This window comes from Mesocricetus auratus, unplaced genomic scaffold (genome assembly GCF_017639785.1).
Source record: "Mesocricetus auratus isolate SY011 unplaced genomic scaffold, BCM_Maur_2.0 Super-Scaffold_100018, whole genome shotgun sequence".
NCBI lineage: Eukaryota > Metazoa > Chordata > Mammalia > Rodentia > Cricetidae > Mesocricetus > Mesocricetus auratus.
The window spans coordinates 51,702,306-51,727,605 of NW_024429199.1; the positions used below are offsets into that span (position 1 = coordinate 51,702,306).

At 39.0% G+C, this 25,300-nt stretch overlaps 1 protein-coding gene across 1 annotated transcript in view; it reads left to right on the forward strand.

Annotated features, from left to right (window-relative positions):
- The first annotated feature begins 8,626 nt into the window (after positions 1–8,626).
- Positions 8,627–25,300, forward strand: part of Thoc1 (THO complex 1) — a 34,186-nt gene continuing 17,512 nt past the window's right edge. The window contains exons 1-9 of the mRNA XM_005083032.4: positions 8,627–8,756; positions 10,890–10,963; positions 11,065–11,125; positions 12,635–12,701; positions 16,608–16,726; positions 17,752–17,800; positions 18,138–18,233; positions 22,114–22,196; positions 23,496–23,569. Of these exons, the coding sequence (XP_005083089.1) occupies positions 8,703–8,756; positions 10,890–10,963; positions 11,065–11,125; positions 12,635–12,701; positions 16,608–16,726; positions 17,752–17,800; positions 18,138–18,233; positions 22,114–22,196; positions 23,496–23,569 (677 nt within the window). The 5' untranslated portion in view covers positions 8,627–8,702. The remainder of the gene's footprint in view (positions 8,757–10,889; positions 10,964–11,064; positions 11,126–12,634; positions 12,702–16,607; positions 16,727–17,751; positions 17,801–18,137; positions 18,234–22,113; positions 22,197–23,495; positions 23,570–25,300) is intronic.

The window sequence follows — 25,300 nt, forward strand, 5'->3', positions numbered from 1 at the left end:
ACCCAAGAGAAGGCATATACACTACTTTGCTGGGCATCCAGGTCTACAAGTACTTCTGCTTAGAGGCAACATCCAGCCACAAACTTCATTAGGCTCATGGGAACTCTGGATCACCAATTGGCCCCATTTAGGACTTCTGTGGCCCAAATTCATTTTGGGCTTGAAAAATGAAAAGAAAACTAGTAATAAACCACATAATTATAAGTGAATTGCCCCTCAGTTCTTGCATTAATCACATGAGACTGATAACGAACTAGTAAGTTTATTTATTTATTTATTTATTTTGGTTTTATGAGACAGGGTTTCTCTGTATTGTTTTGGAGGCTGTCGGGTCCAGCCCAGCCTCGAACTCACAGAGATCCGCCTGAACTAGTAAGTTTAATAGCATACACATATTATGGAGAGGATTTACTAGTTCGTGTAACGTAGAAATGGATGGGTAGGCTGTAATCAGACATGAAATAATTGAGATCAAACTGCTACAACTCATCTCTCATTTGATGGGGGAGGACCTTCTGTATGCTGTTAATATGTTTCTCTTATTGGTTTAATAAAACACTGATTGGCCAGTAGCCAAGCAGGAAGTATAGGTGGGGCTACCAGACAAGGAGAATGCTGGGAAGAGAAAAGAGAAGAGAGATGCCATAAAGCTACCAGGAACATAAGACACCAGGCATTCTCCAGTAAGATAAAGCCATGTATAAATACAAACATTAATAGCTATGGGTTAATAATTAAGGGAGAGCTAGCCAGTAAGAAGTCTAAGCCATCGGTCGACAGTTTGTAATTAATATGCCTCTGTGTGTTTATTTGGAAGTAAACTGCACCAGGATGGGGCCCAGAGAGGCTCCTTTAAGAGAGGCTTCTTGCCAGGCAGTGGTGGTGCACACCTTTAATCCCAGCACTCGGGAGGCAGAGGCAGGCTGATCTCTGTGAGTTCCAGGCCGGCTGGACTGATAGCCTCCAAAACAATACAGAGAAACCCTGTCTCGTAAAAACCAAAAAAAAAAAAAGAGAGAGAGAGAGAGAGAGAGAGAGAGAGAGAGAGAGAGAGAGAGAGAGAGAGAGAGAGAGAGAGAGAGAGAGGCTTCTTGACTCACCATTAGATGCAAAAACAGCAAGGCTCTTTTTAGAGGCCCTGCTACCAAACAATTAAATGATGTTTAGGAGCAGTCAGTGACATGCTTCTTGGTGGTGACATGAACCTAAAAATCCACAGAATTGTGGCAACAAGCTTGAAGCTAGAAATGACGCTGGACCCTGAAAAAGCTAAGGAATACAGCAGGGCCAACCACTGCTTTAATTTTAGCCACACTATTTAGCAGATAAAAGAATCGTGGTCAGCATCCTAAATAAAACACCAGCAATACAGACACTAAGAGCAACAATTAATAAATGGGACCTCCTGAAACTGAGAAGCTTCTGTAAAGCAAAGAACACAGTTAACAGACAAAACAGCTCCTTAAAGATTAGGAAAAGATCTTCAGCAACCCCACATCTGACAGAGAGCTGATTTCCAAAATATACAAAGAACTCAAGAGACTAGACATCAAACTACCAAATAATCCAATTAAAAAGTGGGGTACGCAGGGCGGTGGTGGCACACGCCTTTAATCCCAGCACTCGGGAGGCAGAGGCAGGCGGATCTCTGTGAGTTCCAGGCCGGCTGGACTGATAGCCTCCAAAACAATACAGAGAAACCCTGTCTCGTAAAAACCAAAAAAAAAAAAAAAGAGAGAGAGAGAGAGAGAGAGAGAGAGAGAGAGAGAGAGAGAGAGAGAGAGAGAGAGAGAGAGAGAGAGGCTTCTTGACTCACCATTAGATGCAAAAACAGCAAGGCTCTTTTTAGAGGCCCTGCTACCAAACAATTAAATGATGTTTAGGAGCAGTCAGTGACATGCTTCTTGGTGGTGACATGAACCTAAAAATCCACAGAATTGTGGCAACAAGCTTGAAGCTAGAAATGACGCTGGACCCTGAAAAAGCTAAGGAATACAGCAGGGCCAACCACTGCTTTAATTTTAGCCACACTATTTAGCAGATAAAAGAATCGTGGTCAGCATCCTAAATAAAACACCAGCAATACAGACACTAAGAGCAACAATTAATAAATGGGACCTCCTGAAACTGAGAAGCTTCTGTAAAGCAAAGAACACAGTTAACAGACAAAACAGCTCCTTAAAGATTAGGAAAAGATCTTCAGCAACCCCACATCTGACAGAGAGCTGATTTCCAAAATATACAAAGAACTCAAGAGACTAGACATCAAACTACCAAATAATCCAATTAAAAAGTGGGGTACGCAGGGCGGTGGTGGCACACGCCTTTAATCCCAGCACTCGGGAGGCAGAGGCAGGCGGATCTCTGTGAGTTCGACGCTGGGCTGGACCGATAGCCTCCGAAACAATACAGAGAAACCCTGTCTCATAAAAACCAAAAAAAAAAAAAAAAAGTGGGGTACAGATCTAAACAGAATCTCAACAAAACAATCTCAAATGGCAGAAAGACACTTAAGGAAATGCTCATTAGTCATCAGGGAAATGCAAATCAAAACCACTCTGAGATTCCATCTTACACCAATTAGAATGGCTAAGATCAAAAATACCAATGATAGTTTTATGCTGGAGAGGATGTGTATAAAGGGGAACATTCCTCCATTGCTGGTGGGAGTGCAGACTTGTACACCTGCTGTGGAAATCACTATGGCAATTTCTCAGAAAATTAGGGATCAATCTACCTTAAGACCCTGTAGTACCACTGTTGAGGCACATTCACACCAGAAGGACAATTGCTCAACTATGTTCATAGCAACATTATTTGTAATAGCCAGATTTTGGAAACAACCTAGATACCCCTCAACTGCAGAAGGATAAAGAAAATGTGGAATATTTACACAATGGAGTACTACTCATTGGTAAGAAACAATGACATCCTAAAATTTGCAAGCAAATGTACAGAACTAGAAAAAAACATCCTGAGTGTGGCAACCCAAAACCAGAATGACAAATATAGTATGTACTCACTCATAAGTGATACCAGACATAAAGCAATCCATAACTCCAGAGAAGCTAGAACCCTCTTCCAGAAACATATGGAAGCAGATGCAGAAATCCACAACTAACCAATGGGCCAAACTCCTGGAGTACAATCAAAGTGAGGGAGGAATGATAATGTGAACAAAGGAGTCAAGACCATGGTGGAGAAATCCACAGAATCTGCTGACTCGAGCTAGTGAGAGATCCCTGACTCAGGTCTGACAAATGGGAAACCTGCATAAGACCAAACTAGACTCCTTTAATATAGGTGGCAATGGCATGGCCAGGACAATATATGAGGCCACTGGCAGTAGGTCCAAGATTAACACTAATGCACAAACTGCCTTAGTGGAGCCCATTCTATATGGAGAGATACCTCAATCAGCCTAGACACAGGAGTGTGGGGGGTGGAGAGGTGCCTTGGTTCTGCCTTAACTCGATGATGGGACAGACTTAGCAGACTTCCTAGGGGAGGCCTTACCTTCTCTAATGAGCATATAGGAGGTGGGAGGAGTGGGAGGAGGGATAAAGAACTGTGATTGGAATGTAAAGAATAAATAAAAACCTTTTTTAAAGAGGGAAAAAAGAATCATGGTTAGAAACGGAGATATACAGTAGATACAGATTCGGGGGGACTCTAAAAGGTTTAAAATGTGTTTAAAAATATACATAGGCTTGGAAGAAAAATGGATAGAAAATGTCCTTTAAAAAGAGGTAGCTGGGTGTGGTGGCACATGCCTTTAATCCAAGCACTTGGGAGGCAGAAGCTGAGGGAGGTCTGTGATTTTTAAGGCCAGCCTGATTTACAGAGTTCCAGGACATCAAAAGTTACACAGAGAAACCCTGTCTCAAAAAACCTGAAAACAAAAGAAATAGAGTAATAAAAAAGCTACATAAAGATGAAAAATGCACAGAGTTTGGATACTGTGTGTTATTGTATTGTCTTTGAACTGTTTGATTGCTAGGGAAAGAACAGCTGCTAAAAGACTTTGATTATAAATTCTGCCAGGTTAATCCAACTTATATATTTTGGAAATGCCTGACTTTAAAATTTAAGTCTAAGAACATGTTACTTTGGAAAAGATATTCTGCTTTTGTTTCCACAGAAGATTAAAAGCTGTGGATTCCTTCCAGACTAATATGGTTTGATCAAACAAGACCCCCTAAAGCAGTGGCCCAGGTGATCCAACATCCAAGACAGCTGGGATGATGCAGCCTTGCATACTATTACAGATAGGATTTGGCCATGGTTTTGGGTTTTCTCAGACCCCCTTGGGATTGTCAGCACCCCCAAACAGCAGGAAGGAGTTTGGAGAAAATTACACCCACATTCCCAAGTATTATTATATGTTTGTTTTCATTTAAACAGGGTTGATTATCGATGGTTAATGGTCACAGTCAATCTCTTTCTAAAGAAAAAAAGGGAATACGATACAGAAATGAATACTTTGCATTGGTGTGGATTTTGGTTTATTGATACAAATTTAAGGTCAATTTTGTTATATGTATATTTCTACTCTTATTTACATATTGTGTTTATACATGATGTATAATAATACAGGTTATAGATAATAACCTGTAATAGTCAAAACTTGTGTTAGTTAGGTTTTCTAGATATACAGAGATGTATTTCAACTGGATAGGCATTCTTTAAAACCTCTCAAAGACCTACAGAATATAGAATTTAAAATGGTTTATTAGGGTTTTTCATGACAGAGACACAACTGCTCCTGGCAACACTAATTACATCAAAGAGGAAGATGGGCATCAAAGAAACTCGTTATGGAGTTTGCCTTCAACATGGCAAGACTAGCCATATGGGCAAGAAACTGCTTTTGCTGGACTATTTGACAGTGTGTTGTATAAACTGGACATGCAGCATCCATAGGAAGTATCTACTGAACTTGCCAAAAGAAGATGGGTTCCTGCTTCATGGAAGAGTCTGACAGACATTCTGCAGGACACAGAGAAAAATGGCTGACAAACTGCCAATAGAGGTGGAGCAATTTCAAATTTCCTTCTTCAATGAAAAGTCTGTCAGACACTCTAGGCCTATAGGCTGAAGATGGATGCCCCAACATTACAGAAGAACTTTGGGTGACTTTCCAGGCATGGAAATGTCTGTCAGTTCTAGAGTTTATATATTATCCATCTGTAGTCTTTGATGGAGTTGAATTCAAATAATCATGGTTATGATTTTCTTTTTTTTTTTTTTTTTGGTTTTACCAGGGTTTCTCTGTTTTGGAGGCTGTCGGTCCAGCCTGGCCTCGAACTCACAGAGATCCACCTGCCTCTGCCTCCCGAGTGCTGGGATTAAAGGCGTGCGCCACCAATGCCCGTCGGTTATGATTTTCTTTAGTTATGTTAAAAGATAAGTTACATATAAAACTTTAGGTTCTCAAAAATAGGTAGAATATTTTCTTTAAATTTTGCCAAATGTAAATGGACTAAATACTGTTAACTATAGCTCTTGCTTGATAACTGTTTTGCTATATATAATTTTACTATGCTAAAATTAAAACCTTTCTTTTTATTTAGACAGAAAGAGGAGATAATGGGGGATGTCCTTCTGTATATGTTTCTCTTATTGGTTGATGAATAAAACACTAATTGGCCAGTATCCAGGCAGAAGTATACGTGGGACTACCAGATGAGGAGAATTCTGGGGAGAGGATACAAAGAGGAGCCACAAGAGAGATGCCATGTATTGGGAAGAGGAGTAACAGGTCTGGGCATTCTCCAGTAAGCCAAGACCACATGGAAATACTTAGATTAATAGAAATGGGTTAATAATTAAGAGAGAACTAGCCAGTAAGAAGCCTAAGCTATTGGCCAGTTTATAATTAATATGCCTCTGTGTGTTTATTGGTGCTAAACAGCTGTGGGACTGGGTGGGAAAGAAACTCTATTTACACTCCTTCCTATTTAACATACTGCCCTCCCCTTTTCACTTTCTCAGCCCATCCTTCAATTGTTTCATGTATTAGTCCCACATTTTGCTGTAGATGGGCAGCATCTTCTAAACAGTAGGGAAGTCAATATTCATCATGGCACTTGAAGTAACAAGGTACAATATGACCAGTAGATTTTTTTTTTTTTTGGTTTTTCGAGGCAGGGTTTCTCTGTGGCTTTGGAGACTGTCCTAGAACTGGCTCTTGTAGACCAGGCTGGTCTCAAACTCACAGAGATCTGATTGTCTGTGCCTCTCAAGTGCTGGTATTAAAGGTGTGAAGCACCAATGCCCAGCGACAAGCAGATTATTATCCTGTTATTTGAAATCAAAATCCTCTTCTAAGTAGAGAAATACTGAAATGGCACTATGTGACTCTACATAAGCTGAAAGGAGGCAAGAATTGGGTATAAAGGTTCCCATAACTCAGAGCCCAAGATTTGGAAGTGGCCAGACAGAAACTCCCTCCTATTAGCTGGGTGGCAGTGGCACATGCATTTAATCCCAGCACTTGGGAGGCAGAGGAAGGTGGATCTCTGTGCGTCTGAGACCAGCCTGGTCTACAGAGTGAGTTCCAGAATACCCAGGACTGTTTTACAGAGAAACCTAGTCTCAAAAGAAACAAACAAACAATTAAACCTTGCACCTATAACCCTGAATATACAGAAATGCAAAATATGGAGATAAGAAGATTATCGAAGATAGCTGTAACACTGGTGTGGTGGCAAGTGTACAGAGGCTGCAGAATCAGAGCAGGAAAACCAGTAGAGATGGTGTTAGCCGAGATTTAAGTAAGAAAACTGTCTTGCTTTTAACAAGGCTCCTCTGAAGATTCATCCCAGCCTTTCACTTGGTTGCAAGGACATCCCCCATCAATACCCCTCTAGTGTTGGGATTAAAGGTGTGAGCTGTAATTCTCTTTTAGACTGGGTGGCTTTGAACTCAGAAAGATCTGTCTATCTCTTAATACTGAATCCTAGGATTAAAGGTGTGTACCACTACCTCCTAGCTTCTGGCTGCTGGGATTAAAGGTGTCTGTCACCACTGCCTGATGTCTATAGCTTGAGGCTGACTTTGCTTTTCTGAATCCTCAGGCATATATCATAATATATCACTACACTTTGCAACTGGTACCACCTCTCCAGACTCAAGTGGGCACCTGCCCAGAAACTGGAACCTAGATTTTCAAGACGTCCCAATAAAGGGCTTTATCTCCTCTCATGTCTTGCTCATTCACCATTACCTCTTCTGTACAACCAGGACAGTTCGTTCCGTTTATTCTGGCTATTACCATCCTTCCCATGGCTAGACCAGTTAACAGGGCCAATGATAACAATCTATTTTTTCTCCTAGCAAACTACCTTCTCCACCTCCCAAGGAACAGATAGATGCCTGAAGTCTACAAGAAAAATGCTTCTCCACCTCCTCCTGCTGAGTGTGAGACCACTGACTCCTGACTCCCCCTCCCCATATCTTCCCATTCCAGAAGGAAGTCATCAGGTGTGAACAAACATCCAAATACCCAAAGAGTCTGGGATGGTCTGGCAGAAGCTCCACCCCAGGCTCTGGCATCCATATACCCAAAGAGTCTGGAATGTTCTGGTGGAAGCTGTTGCAATCTATTGCTGTGTAATCTGTCTCTGTCTCTATCTCTTCTGTCTTTCCTTCCCTTATTTTCTTACCCCACCCCCAATAAACTATCCACATTAGTCAAGTCTACAGGTTTCTGTCTCTCACCCGCTGCACGCATCTCAAGCCATACTCCTAACAGGATCTCCACCTGAGCTTTGGCACCCATATACCCAAAGAGCCTGGGATGACTAGGTGGAAGTCCTACCTCTCTCTCTGTCAGAAAGCCTGCCAAGATTTAGCCTTTCCCAGGGCTGCTCAAGACCACGCCTAAAGGACCAGGCCGCCATATTTGCTGCGTGATTCCTCTCCTGCCCTCCTGAGAGAAACCCAGGAGAGCTTTGCTCTGTCCATTAAGCCTGGGTTTATTAATTCAGTTTGATTGGCTTATTACATCAGTGGCAGCGGATAACCAGGGATTCAAAACTTATCACTTAGGAGACAGACGGGTGGGTCTCTGAGTTCAAGGGCAGCCTGGAGTTCCAGGACTGGCAGAGATACATAGGGAGACCCTGTCTCAAAATAATAGTGAAATAAAATAACTACCTATGAGTCTACAACCCACACTTCCTTCCAACCACGTCATAAATTTACAACAGCTCTATGAAACGGGTGTTACTCTTACTTCCCAGAGTTATAGATCCATGGATCACGGCGATGTCAGACCAACCCCAAACCAGTCACTACTTTGTACTTTGGCACTCAGACTTCCGGGGTGGGGATGGAGGGACACACACGTCAGTGCCACTGCTTCCTCAGGCGAGCCACTGCCGCGGCTTAACACCTGCGCTACCTTTCGGCGCCGTCCCTGGAGCGGCACCCACCCGCTGGGAAAGCCACCAGCCTTGTCTACGCCCAGGGCGTAACTAACAGCACTAGGCACCCAAGGCCGCTCCACCCCAAGTGCGCCGCCCCAGAGCCGGGGCAACGCGCCATGACCCTGAGCCAGGCCACACTACAGCGGCTCACCGATCGCCCAACCCCTCCACTCCCTGGCCGCTCTAGCCGCGCACGGCCGTCTCGTTGCTCCTAACCTGACGTCATCACTCAGCGCCGCCCGACGGTGGTGGGCACGCGCAACCAAGAAGATGTCTCCGACGCCGGCGCTTTTCAGTTTGCCCGAGGCGCGGACGCGGTTTACGGTGAGCTGGGGGAGAGGGGATGGAGGCCTTGAGTCTGACCCGGCGCTACTCTTCCTCTTTCTCTCCCTGAAAATTTCCCAGAGATCGGAGGATTTAGGCCGCTTGGTCCGCTCCCAGCCCCTTCCGGGACTGACAGGGAAAGGCGCACTAGCTACCTCTGCGGGTTCGCCTCTGCCCCTCCTCCGGCGGTCCCGAAATCCCGGGTCCTGGTCGTCTTCGTACGGGCCAGCGTGGAGAGCTCACCCGCAGACTAGCTCCGTCAGCTGCAGCTCCTCTGCTAGCTTGGCGCAGGTGTCTTTCGCAGGAGCCCTGTGTTGCCGCCCCGCCTCCTACACTACCAGGTGGCTAATCTGGCAGCCTCTTTTAAGCCTTGCTCCTTTCACCCAGAAATGGCTGGGGACCTCTTAAGCACGAAGAGGCAAACTGATCACCGGTGAAGGTTTACTAGCTGGAAAGAGTTACCAGCTGCTGTTTCCTTCTTGCCTGTTTGGGAAAGGGTAGTTGAACATACATGAAACACTTTGATGATGGTTTATGTGTTCGAATAACACTAAAATGGTAATTTTCTTTTGACTCTGGTACATGAGCTACAAACTAAGATACCCCTAACCCCCTCAAAAGCAAAATTGAATTGACTGACTTTTCTCGTTTTTCTGACTTTAAACCCACGACCCTTTTTGTGTAGCCTGCCATGGCAATATATGCACGAAGAACACTTTTCCAAGCTATTAGGCCCATAATATCTACAGTTTGTACTAAGACTTCATGCAGGATTCAACTTGGGTTTTTAAGTGTGTTTAAGGGGTTGTAATGATACCAGAAGGAGAATTATGTGAGAGATAAAGGTTCTAATCAGTAGTTGTTTTAAGTCGTTTTCTGCTTTGCCATGTATTTTGTTTGCTTTTGAGGGATTATCCCTTGCTTATATCGTTAGAAATGTTTTCTTCTGTTACAGTAGCCTGTTTTTCTTTTTTCTTTCCCTTAGTCCTGGGGATAGAATATGCCAAGCAAAGAACTCTACTACTGAACAATAGCATAGTTTAATTGTAGATGACTTAGACCAATGGTTCTCAAGCTTTGCTGCATATTGTTGTAAACTGGAGAGCTTGTGAAATGAAGATACTTATTACACCTAAAGTGAAGACCAGAGATCCTGCATTTTTAACAAGTTCCCATGTAATGTCACTGTCACTGATAATAGTAAGGACCCAAATGCAACACCACTCATCTTTAACTGGTGAGGGTGGAGAAACAAAAGAAAGGAATGATCCCTAAGTGACTGTGTTTACCCGGAGATAGAGCCAGGAATGGACACTCATTGTACTCCTTTATGGAGTAATAAGATGGCTTTCCAAATTTGTGCAATGACTGCAATATTTTTGTCCTCTATAAAACAAAGTGTGTGTAATAAATGGCCAGTTTAAGACAATCATTCATTGCTTAGATTTTCCTGGTACTGTACTGGATGAGCAAAATGCCTGGAAGAGGTAAGCACTGAACTGAGTCTGAAAGAATGTATAGACTTGGAATGAACAGAAGGAACAGCACAAGTGTGTGAACATGCTGAAATGAGGGTTCGTAGGAATTAACATATAAGCGCTGCCACACTTCAGTTCATGTGTTAGAAAGTGGGAGATAAGGCTGATAACTGTAATGTCACTAGGGGGTCTTGAGGAAACTACAAAATTTCAAAACCAAAACATGCAATTAAAGAACCAAGTGAAGACTAGGCATTTGGTTTGTTGTTTAGGCAGATTTTTTTATGCAGCCCAAGCTAGACTGGAACTCAGAGGATACAGGCTGGCCTTAAACGATGATTCATCGGCATCTGCTTCCCCAATGCTGGCTATAGGATGCTTTGCATACTTAGCTTTTTTGTAAAACTTCCATGGATGTAATAATATATAAGAAAAGGATGCAAACACCTACTTAGGAGTTCTTCCCAGGTTTCCAGCAATGAGGATCAGGATCGTTAAGTGGCATTAGAAATAAAGGTTAGTAAAAATAACTGGCAGGAAATGTTTCGGTTAAAAACATTTTTTTAATTTAGAAAAACATCTAGTTGATGAATGGCAAATTTTCATAAACAGCAAGCAAAAGCTTCCTACTTATTTGTCATTTTTATTTTTGTAGAAATCTACCAGAGAGGCCTTGAATAACAGAAATATCAAGCCATTGTTGAATGCCTTCAGTCAGTTACCTGGCAGGTAAAACATCATTGTCCATGAAAAAGGACTTCCTAAATATTTATATTAATAGTGAACTATTTGTGAAATGAAGATTTTTTTTTCATTTTTGTTTCTAATAGTGAAAATGAAAAAAAATGTACTCTTGACCAAGCTTTCAGAGGTGTTCTGGAAGAAGAAATTGTAAGTATTTTGTTCCCTTTATTTGTAGTTAAAATTTACTGGCCAGTTAATAAGCCATGTTATTAGGAAATTGCTTTATTATTAGAGTGGACATTTAAACATGGCATCTGTTTTCTGAGCATCCTAATTAAGAATCTTGATAGCTCAGGTACAGTTTAAGGTTCTGGTAATAAGGACAGTATGACATGCAGTCTTAAAGAGGGAGAAGTAAAGACTGACCCAAGAAGATGACTCAGCAGGTTCAAAGCACCTTCTACAGAGCTTAATGGCTTAACTTTGATCTCTAGAACAGAGATGTTGGAAGAAGACTCCTGCAAGTTGTCCCTTGACCTCCATACACATACAGGAACATATACCTTATACAAAATACTTTTTTAAAATGTAGTTTTAAAAGTAGATTGTCACTGGGCGGTGGTGGCGCACACCTTTAATCCCAGCACTCGGGAGGCAGAGGCAGGCAGATCTCTGTGAGTTCAACACTAGTTTGGTCTACAAGAGCTAGTTCCAGGACAGCCTCCACAACCACAGAGAAACCCTGTCTCAAAAAAACGAACAAAAAAAGTAGATTGTCACTTTGCTATGTGACACACTGTTGTAATGGTATAAGCAGTCTAGTCCAAGTATATTAGGCATAGAACTTTGATTCTATGCCCTTATTTTCTTCCTCAGCTATAAGCATACATAAAAACTAAGTCTTCTTTAGCCCTGATAGAAAAATTTAATCTAACCATGAGAAATCTAAATATTGCCTTTAGCAGGGATCTTGAATGAAAGAAAAACAGTTTATTTTTGGTCAAGCAGAATTCTCCCATAATGGTAGATCTTCTGGGTCAGACCAATTGATTTTTTAGGTTTAATCACTTCTGTGCTGTGAAGTGCTTAGACAGTCGTTTTCCTTTCTTTTGTAAGAAGAGTAGCACCATTCTGTCAGTGTTGTGTAACACACACAGTAAGCACTCAGTGATGTTCACTGTTATAGTGTTTTAGCACCTAAGCACTACTCCTCTGCAGAAGATCCTCAGCCTGTGAACTAAATCCAGGTTCTACTTCTGTATTGTGCTGTTCATTTTTAGTCACAACCATGGTACTTCTGTACCTCGTAAGTCTTTTTTTTTTTTTTTTTTTTTTTTTTTGGTTTTTCGAGACAGGGTTTCTCTGTGGCTTTGGAGGCTGTCCTGGAACTCGCTCTGTAGACCAGGCTGGCCTCGAACTCACAGAGATCCGCCTGCCTCTGCCTCCCGAGTGCTGGGATTAAAGGCGTGTGCCACCAACGCCCGGCCTCATGTGATAATTACCATTTTTCCAAGACCATTGGATTTTGATTGAATCCAAAACTTGGCATACTTCTGTAGTCTGTATATTACTGTTCATATTTTTCTCATCTTAGAAAATATCTTTGTATAAGATAATTTTATTCCTGTGTGATTGCTTAAATTCAGAGAACTTGTCTTTATTGTAAACAGATTAGACTGAATTCTTGCTTCTAAATTTTTGTTTCTCTGTTGGTAGATAAATCATTCGGCATGTGAGAACGTTTTAGCTATTATTTCTCTTGCTATTGGGGGAGTAACTGAAAGTAAGTATTGTTCGTTTGTTTTTTAAAGTTGCCTTGGTTATGACCTGTTTTATGTAAAGCTTCTCACCATACCTCTATCCCTATCTGGTTTTGTTCATTATTTTGTGTGTGGTGATGGAGACTAAACATAGGGCCTTGTGCATGCTGTTCTGCCACTGACCTACATTCTCATCAGTTTGTTTATTGTTTGACTTCTTCCTTTGCGAAGGATTTGTTTGTACTCATTTCAACTTAGTTCATACTTGCTTCTCTGTTATATTATGTACATTGGCAATTTGTTTTTCAAGTGTTTTAATCATAAATACTTACTGATTATCTATTATATACCTAGTGCTAAGTTAAGATTTAGAGACTCTGTGGTAATAGAGTTACAGAGCCCACCTGTAAGGATCATGTGGGTGATGGAGGAAAGAAATGTGTGAATATCTTAATGTAAGTGCTATGGTTAAAGTGTGTTGAATATAGTACAGTGAAAGTGACTCTGTGAATTAAAAATCCGAAGGAAGCAGGAGAAATTTAAGAAAGGAAGATGGGTAGAAATTTGTGACACATACCTAAAATTCTGTGCTTGTAAGGCCGAATCAGGACAATCAGAAATTTGAGGCAGGGCAAGACACTGTCCCCCCAAAGTAAAACAAAGTGAAATATGGGAATCTTTAGCCTACAAGTAGGAACATGAGGAATTAAGTTTGGCAGAAATAGAGAGGGAAATAGTTTTACAAAGGCCACATTCGGCATAACTAGAAAATTGTGTGAAATGAGAATGGCAAAAGAATCAAGTTGTGTGGGTTAATTTAAAGGCTGTTGTATTCCATGCTAACAGCTTTAGAAGGTAATTTGATTGGGGCAGTTGTTAACAAAAAACTAGGCAGGGAGCTATTAAAAATGTAGCAGTAGGGCACTGGAGAGATGACTCATTGGCTAACAGTACTTACTGATCTTGCAGAGGACCTAGCTAGGTTCAGTCCCCAGCACCAATGTGAATCTTATAACTAACTCCAGTTTAGGGAATCCAACACCATCTCTGGCTGTAGCAGTATGCATACATTCTATCAGATAAAAATGAAGTAAATCTTGCTGGGCATGGTAGTGCACTCCTTCAATACCAGCACTTGGGAGGCAGAGCCCAGCAGATCTTAGAATTCCAAGCCAGCCAGAGATTCATAGTGAGACCCTGTCTCAAAATAATTTCTAAAAACCATGCAGGCACTTAGTAATTAAGAGCACCTGCTGTTTTTATGAGGACCAAGATTCAGCTCCCAGCACCCATGTCAGGAAGCGCAAAACTACCTGCAACTCCAACTCCAGAGGATATGAAGTCCTCTTCTGGCCTGTGCAGGCACCTGCAAACATGAGATGCACATACATACACATAAAATAAGTCTTTTGCAAAAATGTATCAGTGCCAATACAGGATTGGTTTAAGAGACTTTAAACACAGTAGATACATAGTGTACAGCCTGTTGCAAAAGCTGGAATATAGACTGAAGGTCTGGGACACTGTATCACCCCCACTTACCACTGCCATGAGGACCATACTATCAGCTCAGGGTTTGAGAGGGATCCAACAGAGTCTGCAGACTAATCAGTCAACTTGACTTTTCTATCTAACTAAGGGAGTAAAACTTAACTGTCTGGGGCTGGAGAAAAAGGGAAAATACACATACACACACTCTTTTGGTCTTTTCTCTGTTTTTTATTTCTTTTCTTACCTCTATTCAGATGTATCCCTCCTGTCTATATTGATGTCTTCCTTCTAATTAACTTTATTTTTTCCCTTATATATACCCCAGCAAAATCTTTTAAGGAGTATAAAAATTACAATGTGGTTACAACCTATTTTTTAAGGAAATGATTACAATGAATACAAGTAAAAAAACAACAACATGTTTTCCATATCACTTACATGATTAAACATTTTATTTATTGCAGGTGAAAAACAAGTTGTCCCAAGAACCCACATGCATACATACCCAAGTAATTGGTTATAGGTTAACAGAGTGTAAGTAGGCTAGGTATTTTTCTGAGCCAGTTCTTTTACTGGCAGACTGCATTTTTGTGGTCACAAAGAAAGGATCAATCACTTTATTAATTTATCTCAAAAGTTAATCTTACAAAAAATCCTAAAAGAATTACAAATCTAAACTCTTATATATGAAAAATAGTTGACTCTATTTTAAATCCTCAGGGTATATACCCACTTAGCAACAGTTTTTTATATCAGGAAGCTGAGGACAGAAATGGGTTCAAAGGCATTAATTATCACCCTTGACCACCAACCCATCCTATCAAGAAAGGTATGTCAGCCAGCAATAACCAGATTGTCGTTGTTCCCTGACCTCGACAAGTCCCTCTCTCAACTATTAAAAATATGCCTTTAAATTGTTTTCCAAGATATTTTACCTCAAAGCCATTAACCTAACCTTAAGTCATATTTTAAAGCTTTGTTTCAGCTATGATGCACACCAAAACCTGGGTACACATCTCTCAACATTAGGATTAAAAGAGCTAACAGCATCTGGGACTCAATTGTTTTTCTTAATCATTAACGTAATCTACAGTGTATATGGCTCTTTAAGAGAAACTAGCTGAGTGACATTTCCTTATTCTTATTTTCTATCCTCTGCAATCCCTGTTTTATCAAGGGTAGGGGCAACACCATATCTTGCTTTTGCCTATATTAGTTTTCCCACTAAGCTAACCTCTGTCATAATCCCTTACTTTATTTATTAAAAACCATTAATCATCAAAAGCCTATTTAAACTAACACTATTATTGTATAAAATAATTACTTCAATTGAACAGAACAGCTAAATCATTTTCATAATGCTCCACAAGTAAAAATGCCAAGTAGAACACGATATTTCCCTGAGATAATCACACTTTATTAAAGGCAGTGATGATCTCCCCATGCCCATTCACACTATGTCAGATACCAGAGAAAAATGACAGTAGCAGACATGTAAAGACATAGCAGTACCAAGAGACATTCTGGGGCCAAGGCTCTTGCCTATCCGAGATTCACTCATCAGAGCTTCCTGGTGGGCCCTTCCCTGAAGTCCGTTGCCACCTGCTGCTCTGACATGGCTACGAGCACCCACTGGTTCCCATACCTGCCAGCCCTTTAGAGTCACCAGCCAACTTTTGTCTTTAAGTTATTATCAGGCACTCACTTAGTTCTACTGATTCAAAATCTGTGACAGTAAACTGTAAACATTTTTTCAGGTTTTAAAAATATTAAATGAGTTAGCATGCAGTTAGTGACAGAAAATAGACCTTTTAAATTTCTTGGATGCACGGAGTATAAGATTCAAGTGCTATAGTGATTTAAATCTAGCCTGACTTCCAGCTATAGTGACCCTGATCAGTTGTTGTGCCAGACAAAGCCTGTTGATGGAGTTCATTAGGTCCTGTCCAACAGTTAAGATGACACCAACTTTATATTGGTTTGAAATTGGCTCCCTTTTGTTACCCTGGTTTCAGGCAGTATTCTTCACATCACAATCCAGGTGTGATCATATCAGTGCTGGGTACAGCTGGAAGTAGCTTCTCTTTTCTGGACTTACTTTATTTACCCACTTTTTCATGCTTATATTGACCATAGATTTTTTTTTTCTTTCTCCACTTACCGTTTGCAGCTGTCTACTTTTAAAAAAGTTAGTTACTAAGTACCCATGATCTTAAGCAGAAGAAAAAATGAGTAGAGATATAAAAGTACTTTTAACCAGTCTAAATAGCCTTTTCTTAAGGAAAAATATTTATTTCTGTCCTTTACTGATAGTGATTTTAGAGACACATAGAAACGTTTACTTTATCACTACTTTATAATGTAACCTGTCCACAGAGTTGTTTTTGGGCTGATTGACAATGTTAAAAGCTTTCTGTTGGCTTGTGCCTCACTTGCAGGTGTCTGTACTGCATCCACACCATTTGTGCTGTTGGGAGATGTCTTGGACTGCCTTCCTTTGGATCAGTGTGATACAATATTCACTTTTGTTGAAAAAAATGTTTCTACTTGGAAGTCAGTAAGTGCCTTGGTTTCCTTTCATACTAATATTCTCTCTATAAAGATAGAATTCAAAAGATAGGTTTGTTTGGTTTATTTGCTAATAATTCTAATATTGGTGGCTGCCAAAAAAATTTCCTGTGAAAGAATTATATACTGTGTATTCTTGAAACAATCAAATAAGAATCAGATGTAGAGAAAAAATTGAAGTACAAGACTTTATTAATAAAATTTACTTAAAAGTACATACTTTTAATAAGGCATAGTGTTGTAAACTTGTAAGGCATAGGCAGGAAAGCTGTGCTCCAAGCTAGCCTGGTCTACACAGGGAGAACCTATCTCAAACAAAGAAGGCTGGGGAATGACTCACCAGTTTAGAGCACTTGTTGCGCCTTTGAGAATCTGGATGTAAAACTCCCAGCACCCACACATGGTGACTTATGCATAACTCCAGTTCAAGGGGATCTGATGCCCTCTTCTAGACTTCACAGACACCAGGCACACATGTAGTGCACACACACACATACATACATGCAGGCAAAACACTCATACATAAAAAATGAAATGAATAAATGTCAAACAAAAAAATTTTTTTAAAGATTTACTACAATATTCTGCCTGCATGCATGCAGGCCAGAAGAGGGTGCCAGATCTCATTACAGATGGTTGTGAGCCACCATGTGGTTGCTGGAAATTGAACTCAGGACCTCTGGAAGCTGCCTGCTCCCAAGCTGATGGGGAAGTGGGCCTCCGGCGAACGTCTGTTGTTCCCACAAACAGTTAGTACTCTTAACCTCTGAGCCGTCTCTCCAGCCCCACAAAATTTTAAAGATAAAGCAAACACACATTTCTAGATATTTACAAGTTATTCAGTGTCATGCTGTCATGCATATCCAAAATCATTTCACTGAAAATGCTTTGAAGTAAGTGAAGGTCATAAAATAGTCTTAATTTATTAGTACTCGTTAATATTTTAATTCCTATGATTTACTGAAGGGAGTTGTCCACTCCAAAGTGTAGTAATAATTTTTATCTTAATTTCAGAATACATTCTATTCTGCTGGCAAAAATTATTTACTACGTATGTGCAATGGTAAGTAATTCAGTATTAAATTAATGCTTTTAAAACTGAATGTGGCCAGAAAAATAGGTGGTTTATTAAATACCAGTGAAAATTATCTTTGTTTTTAAGTTAACAGTCTTATTTATTAAAGTAATCATTCACTTACATTGAACTTTATTGTTAACTTATAGTACTATCTGTGACAATGATTTCTATTTCTATATTTCTATTTTGGGAACCCTTGCTTTAGGAGATACTGGACAAATAGTTAAAATTTCAGGCATGATTGTAATAAACATTGTAGTTATTATCCTCACTAAAAAACATAGAATGATCTCTTCTGTACTATTCATTTCTGAATTGTTAGATCTCCTCAGAAGATTATCTAAATCTCAGAATACAGTTTTCTGTGGACGAATTCAGCTCTTTTTGGCCAGGCTTTTTCCTCTATCTGAGAAATCAGGTAAGCTTTTAAACATTAAATTCTTCACAAAGAAATCTTTTCCAGTTTTTATTGGAGTAAAATATGTCATAATAAGAAAACTTAACATAATAAATTGAAAGCATAGACAATTGCTTTATTTTTTTATAAATATACCAGTCCTAGCTATGATATACATAATCTTAGGTTAAACGTTTATTATCAGTGTGCTGTTGAATCATAGTAAAATATGCAGGTATGAATTATCCTGTCTATATTTCACCTCATAATATAAGTCTGTCTCCATTTTCTGTTTCACTAGTTGCTATTTAGTCATACTTAGTTAATTTTACATTTTTTGTCTGTTTTGTTTTTAATACAGGGTTTCTTTATGTAGTCTTAGCTGTTATGAAACTAGCTCTGTAGACCAGGCTGTCCTCAAACTCACAGAGATCCACCTGTCTTTGCCTTCTCGGTGCTGGGATTAAAGGCATGCACTGCTACTCCTGGCTCATCAGTTTGCTTTCTTACATACTCTGGGACTGGAGTGGCACAGCCCATAATGGGCTGGGCCCTCCCCAAGTAGTCACTAAGAAAATGCCATACAGGTTTGCCTACAGGCCTATCTTATGGAGACATTTTTATATTTTGGTTCTCTCTTTTCAGATGACTTTAGCTGATGATAACAAATGTGTATACACACACACACACACACACCCAAAAAAAGCAAACCTGAACTGTTGTTATGCATCTTTTTCATGAAATGTTTGTTTCTCTTTAATTCTTCTAAGAGTTCAGCATCTTTAAAATGCTAGGTTGGGCCAGGCAGGGGGGGTGTACCTTTAATCCAGCACTAGGGAGACAGAGGCAGGTAAGTCTCTTTGAGTTCAAGGCCAGCCTGGTCTACAGAATGATTTTGAGAACAACCAAGGCTACACAGAGAAACCATGTCTTAACTATATCATCCCTCCCTCTGCCCTGTAAAAAATGCTAGGTTGGTACTAGATAGATTTCATTTATGGTAATCTTTATCTTCTAGTCTCTCATTCTTTGTTATTCTTTTTAAACTTTGTGTTTGTATGTGTGTGTGTGTTGATCAAAGAACACTTTGTAGGAGTCAGTTCTCTTACCATGTAGGCCCTGGTTATTGAGCTCATGTCATCAGACTGGTGGACCTGGTCTTGTGTTCTATAGAATAATCGATGTCTAACTTTTAGAAGATAACCTAATTGTTTTACTCTGCTTTTAATATTTTCTTTGATTTTATTACAATGTGTCTTATGTGTGAATTGCTTTTTTACCAATCATTCTTGGGATTTGTTGACATCTTAAATTTGGATTAATGTCTTTTACCACTTTCTAAAAATTTTAGTGATTACCTTCACTATTTTTATATGCCTTTACATTTTTTAAATGCCTTTTTCTACTTTTGCATCTCCAATTAATTAAATATCTATTTCTCACTGTACCCTCTGTCTTTTACACTACCTACCTATCTGAATATTAACCTGTCCCTACATTATACTCTGAGTAGTCTGAAGGAGTTCTTGTTTCTAGAAGTTGTTTTCACTTTTTACTCCCTGTTGATGATACTTTGAAGTTGTTCTTTAGTTTTAAAACATGTTAAGCATTTCTTGTTGTTTATATCTGATCATTTCAGCACCTTATGCTTTTGGGAGTCTGTTTCAGCTGTCTATTTTTTTTTTTTCTGCTCAGAGTGTCTTGTCTCTGTGTGTCTGGTAGCTGTTGTATGTTATTTTTTTTCCTTTGAGAAGAATGGTTTTCGAGTTCTAGGATGGCTACTTGTCTTGAGAGAGGGTTTTTTGATTGGTTTGTTGGTTGGTTGATTGGTTAGTTGACTTTTCGAGACAGGGTTTTTCCATGTAGCAGCTCTAGCTGTCCTGGAACTTGATTTGACTACCTCTGCCTCCTGGTAGCTGGGATTAAAGGCATGCATGTACCATCAACACCATACAATAGAAGGTTTTCATTGCTTATATGTGGTGCCTTAAAAAGGGACTGCTGCCAGTGAGGGTCATTTTAATCTAACTGAATTCAGAGCCTATTACTCTCTTCATCATCCAGAAAATTTGGCACTGGCCTACAGTTTTTTTCATTAGTCCCTGAAGATGGCTTGATATGAGATTTCTCTATTTATTAGCTTTTTTTCCCTCCTTCCTTTGGCCCAAAAAGCTACTGAAAAAACAACAGAATAATCATATCTGATTCTTTCTGACAGGAATTATAAAGATAGTATAGATATCGGAATACCATTCCTAGTATTAATAATGTATAATGATAATACAGTTATTAACACTAAGAAGTCAACATTGACACAGTATGCATTGTCAACCAGAGACATTTGAATTTCATCATCTTATCACTACTTTCCCTTTTCTATTCCAGGATCCATATTACAGTTAATTTTCATGTTACATAGTCTCTCCAATAAAAGCCCCTTAGTTTCTGCTTATCTTTTGTAGCCAACACATAGAAATTGAAGTTAGGCTTTTGAAGAACATAGAGGGAACTGATGTGCCTTCTTAAAGCATCATGTTGAAATTGATATTGATATGCCTAGCAATGTTATACTCATTGCTGAGTGAAGATGGAATCTCCTATTTGCCTTTATTTAATAGTAGGGCTAGTTTTCTCTTTGTGATCTAAAATGCTTATGAGGAGGGACAATATTTTGAGACTGTATATAGGTATTTCTTTTCTCCCTAATCTTTGCCTACTAATATCTGTCAGTAGATCCTGCCTAATGTGAATATTTTTAGGGTATTGTGGTGATTTTCTCATCTTTTCTACATTTATTAATGATGATCATTCCATAAGGGAAAGTTGTTGTCTTGAAGTCTTGTTTCTAGTTGAGCTACCTCTTTCCAAATGAGCTGTGGGTACTTTAATCCCTTGGGTTACAATGTCATAGATTATTATTTACTTATTTTTGCTCACATTGTTCCTGCTTCTGCCACTGAGACCTCTTTCAGATTTTCTTGGTATATATTGTTACCCAGGCTCCTCTATTTTTTCCTTTGCCAGCCTTAGAGTTGCCCATTTTCCCAAAAATCCTAGTTCCTTTTATTTAAGAATGGTAGTTAAAGCCAGGATCTGTATCTAATATATACTTGTTGTGCCTAGACCCTCTCAGCAGGCAGAGCAAGGAAAGGTATGTGGATATACTATCTTACATGTACATACAAACCTGTATGAACAGCAACAGAAAAAGTGAGATTACACAGGTAAAACCAACACTAATATAATAGACCTGCTTATTTTTAACAACTCTTGCTGACAGTTAAATAATCTGGCCATCTTTATTTTTACTTATTCATTATGTTCTCTCAGACTAAAATATTTTGGCAAAATTCTAAATACTCTATAATCTGTAGATTTATTTTGAATGTTGTGAATAAAAAGGACTAACTCAGCCTAGTATGGTAACACACACTTATTTCTAGCACTCAGGAGGCTGAGAGGCAGGGAGTCACCAATATAAGCTTCATGGTAAACCTATTTCAGAAAAATAGATAAACTAATTGTTACTATAATTTCTATAAAATTTTGAGTACTCTAGAGGCACCTTAAGAGGTAAATTTTAGCCAGACTTGGTGGTGCATGCCTTTAACCCCAGCATTTGAGAGGCAGAGGCAGAGGCAGATTTCTATTCATTGAAGGCCGGCCTGATCTACATGATAAAGTTCCAAAGACAATCAGAGCTATAAGAAGACCTTATCTCAAAACCACAAAAAATAAATATTAAAAAGTATTTGAAAATCAAGTGTGGTGTTTATTTCTGATTTCATTATTTGCTTGTTTGTGGATTTGGTATTTTATGTTTTGTTAATGTGATACAGGTCATAGTCTTAGGCAGTTTTTAAGTGACAACGCATTTGCATGAGAATCTCTTTTTTCATAGGTCTTAACTTACAGAGTCAGTTTAACCTGGAAAATGTCACTGTTTTCAATACAAATGAGCAGGAAAGCACCCTGGGTCAGAAGGTAAGGCTAATGAGAGACCTTCTCACAGAGCATTCCTAGACATTCTTAAGATGTCTAGGCCCTTAAATCATTAAAAATTTGAAGACCTTTAACTTCATTTTTAAAAAATGTATTTTTGTATATACATACACTTGTGGGAGTGGAACACGTGGAATCCAGTTGTATCTTACCTCTGTGTGAATTCCAAGGATTGGATTTAGGCAACTAGGCTTGCATAACAGATGAATTTACCTTTTGAGCAATATCATATGGCCCTTCATTTTTATATATGCATTCTGTATGAAAATTTCAAACATTAAAATACAAAGTGTAGTGACTGTAATTATAGTTAGATGGTGTTGAGTTATTGAGTTGCTTGTCTCAGCTCAGCTCTTTTATGGCCATAATCATAAGGTACATATACTATAGAGGGAAAGTGTTTTTCACTTTGAACATTATTTACTGTTTTTATGTGTTTTCTGTAAGTATGTATTATTTCTGTAATGATTCCTAATATTCTCCATCTAATCTTATAAGATTTCTAGTACTTGTACAAACTTATTTTTTCACAAACAAGATGATTGAATATATACAGCTCTTAAGCTCATCTTCTTTAAACTGATATATCAGTTTAATTACAGATTAGATTCCAGGGTGGATGTACCATAATTCCTTGTTAGTAGACATTTAAATCATCTTTAATTTTAAGTCAGGGTCTCACATAGCCCATGCTGATCTTGAACTCTCTGTGTAGCTGAGGATGACCTTGGGCTTACTTTCCAAATGCTGGCTTGTATCACCATGCATAGCTCAAATAACTTCTAATAGGAATTGTTCACATTACAGTGAACTATATGTATGATTACTAACCAATGCAGATATCTCCTTAGTCACAGTGTGTGTGCATTTCATTTTGATAGCTACTGTTACTTCACAGAAAAGGTACATCCATATGTATTGCTGCCGGTGACAAGTAAAGACTGCCTGTCCATCTCCTACAGCCTTACACCCATACTAGCTTTTATTCTTTATTATTATTACTTTAACCTTTGTTTTAGTGACAAAAAATATTTGGAAAATAAGGCGGGTTTTATATCTTTACACATGGCCATGTTATGATATTGTCATTCTAGTCTTGGTTTCCTATCATTCAAAATTCCTATTGCCTTAAAGATTATAGGTCTGGACAATAACTATAACTAGACTTCCCTAATAATAATTGTGTAAAAGTATGTAAATTACTTATTATATAGTGTGTCATCTTTTGCTCAGTGACTACTTCATGACAGAGTAGTTTTTGTTTTGTTTTGTTTTATTTAGCATGCTGAAGATAGAGAAGAAGGGATGGATGTAGAAGAAGGTGAAATGGGAGATGATGAAGCCCCAACAACTTGGTGAGTTTTTAGAGCTTAAGATTTCCTGATTTGCAAAGATAACCCTTTAATGAGGTATCAAATACTGGAATGAAGACACCGATAGGGAGGAGGGAAATCGTGCTTATAGGTTTCTATTATCTATACTTTTAACATATGTTTAATAAATCCTGAATCACTAGTATGCTGTATAAATTGGTTTCTAAATCATGGGCAAATACTTGACTGTTTGCACAGCCCATCTTTCACATGTCCCAACCAGCAGCAACCTTAGGAGCCCCTCCCTTCTCCCTTCCATTAACCTCTGAGCCTGGTGCCCATGGTAACTATACTGACTTAATGACATGCAAATTAGAAACCTTTCTTTTCTTTCTTTCTCATCACTCTTTTCTTACCTCTGTAGTCCTGAGCCTTTATTGCAGTTAATCTCCTCATAGTGCTAGTTAAAGCAGTGAGGAGGAAGGGGACAGGAAGACCAGAGTCTTCAAGTCTGTGCTGATAGCACTCTTCCATGTCTGAAGCAGCAGGCATTAAGGTCAGTTGTAAGTGACTTTCTATAATTGCTGTCCAGAAGATAAATAGAGGATTCCTCTGTCTGTGCAGGAAGAGGTATTTCTGATATCCCAGTTTCAAATTCAATCAGATATTTATATAAGAAACATTTAGAAGTGTTATCTCCTGGGATTTAACTCCAGTGCTTACTTGCTAGTCATAGGACCATAAACAAGTGGCTTCCTACAGCTGAGTTTTAGTACCTTTACAATGTAGCAGTGCTGCCTACTAATTGTGATTGTTGAAATTATTCAGAAAGATTATGACCAAAAATGGTCTACTAAAGCACTTTGGTATTTTCATGGTAGTTGCTGATGAAACATATAATGCGAAATGAAAAGCATACAAAAAAGTATCTCCTCATTTTCCAGCCATTTTCTAACCATTATTCATTATTCTAATTGTGGTTATTCTTTTTTAGAAACCAGTTTATTTACATATATTATGGATAGAGTGAACCTTTAGAGTCTGCCTAAGAAAGTTGGCAAAAGTAGTAGACATTAAGATAATGTATTACTAGAAGTGTAAATAGAACCCCAGAGATACTCTACTATCTAGTTATTGCCTGACCTATTAAAGAGCATTCAAGTCTATTGGTATGACCATAAATTAATCCAAGGGCTCGCCAAAAGATGGCCCAGTGGGCTTAAGGTGCTTGTTGCCAACTGTCACAACCTGAGTTTGATCCTCAGAACCCACATGGTGGAGAGACCTAACTCCATGAGTTTTCTGGGCTCATCCTGTGGCACACATACGTATATATACACTAAACAAATAAATGTATAAATGTAAAAATAAGCTCATCCACAAGAAAGTTGTTTAAATAGTATCTGGCATTCAGCTATCTTTGTTATAAACAGTTTTATGAATGGAGGAAGAAAGTATATGGAAATTATAATTCTTATGAGTGAGAAGCTGATTACCAGTTAGCTTTAAGAACTGAATTTAACTGGAGAGATAGCTCAGCAGTTGAGAGCACTTGTTCTTACAGAGGACCCAAGTTTGGTTCCCAGCACCCAATGTTGGCTTAACCATCTATTACTCCATTTCCAGAGGAATCTAATGCACTCTTCTGACCACATGATGTGTGTGCGTGCGTTCGGTGTGCACGCACACACACATACACACACACACAAACACACACAAAGTCATTATTCATACTGTTAAATTTAAAATAAAAATAAAAGAACTGAATTTATG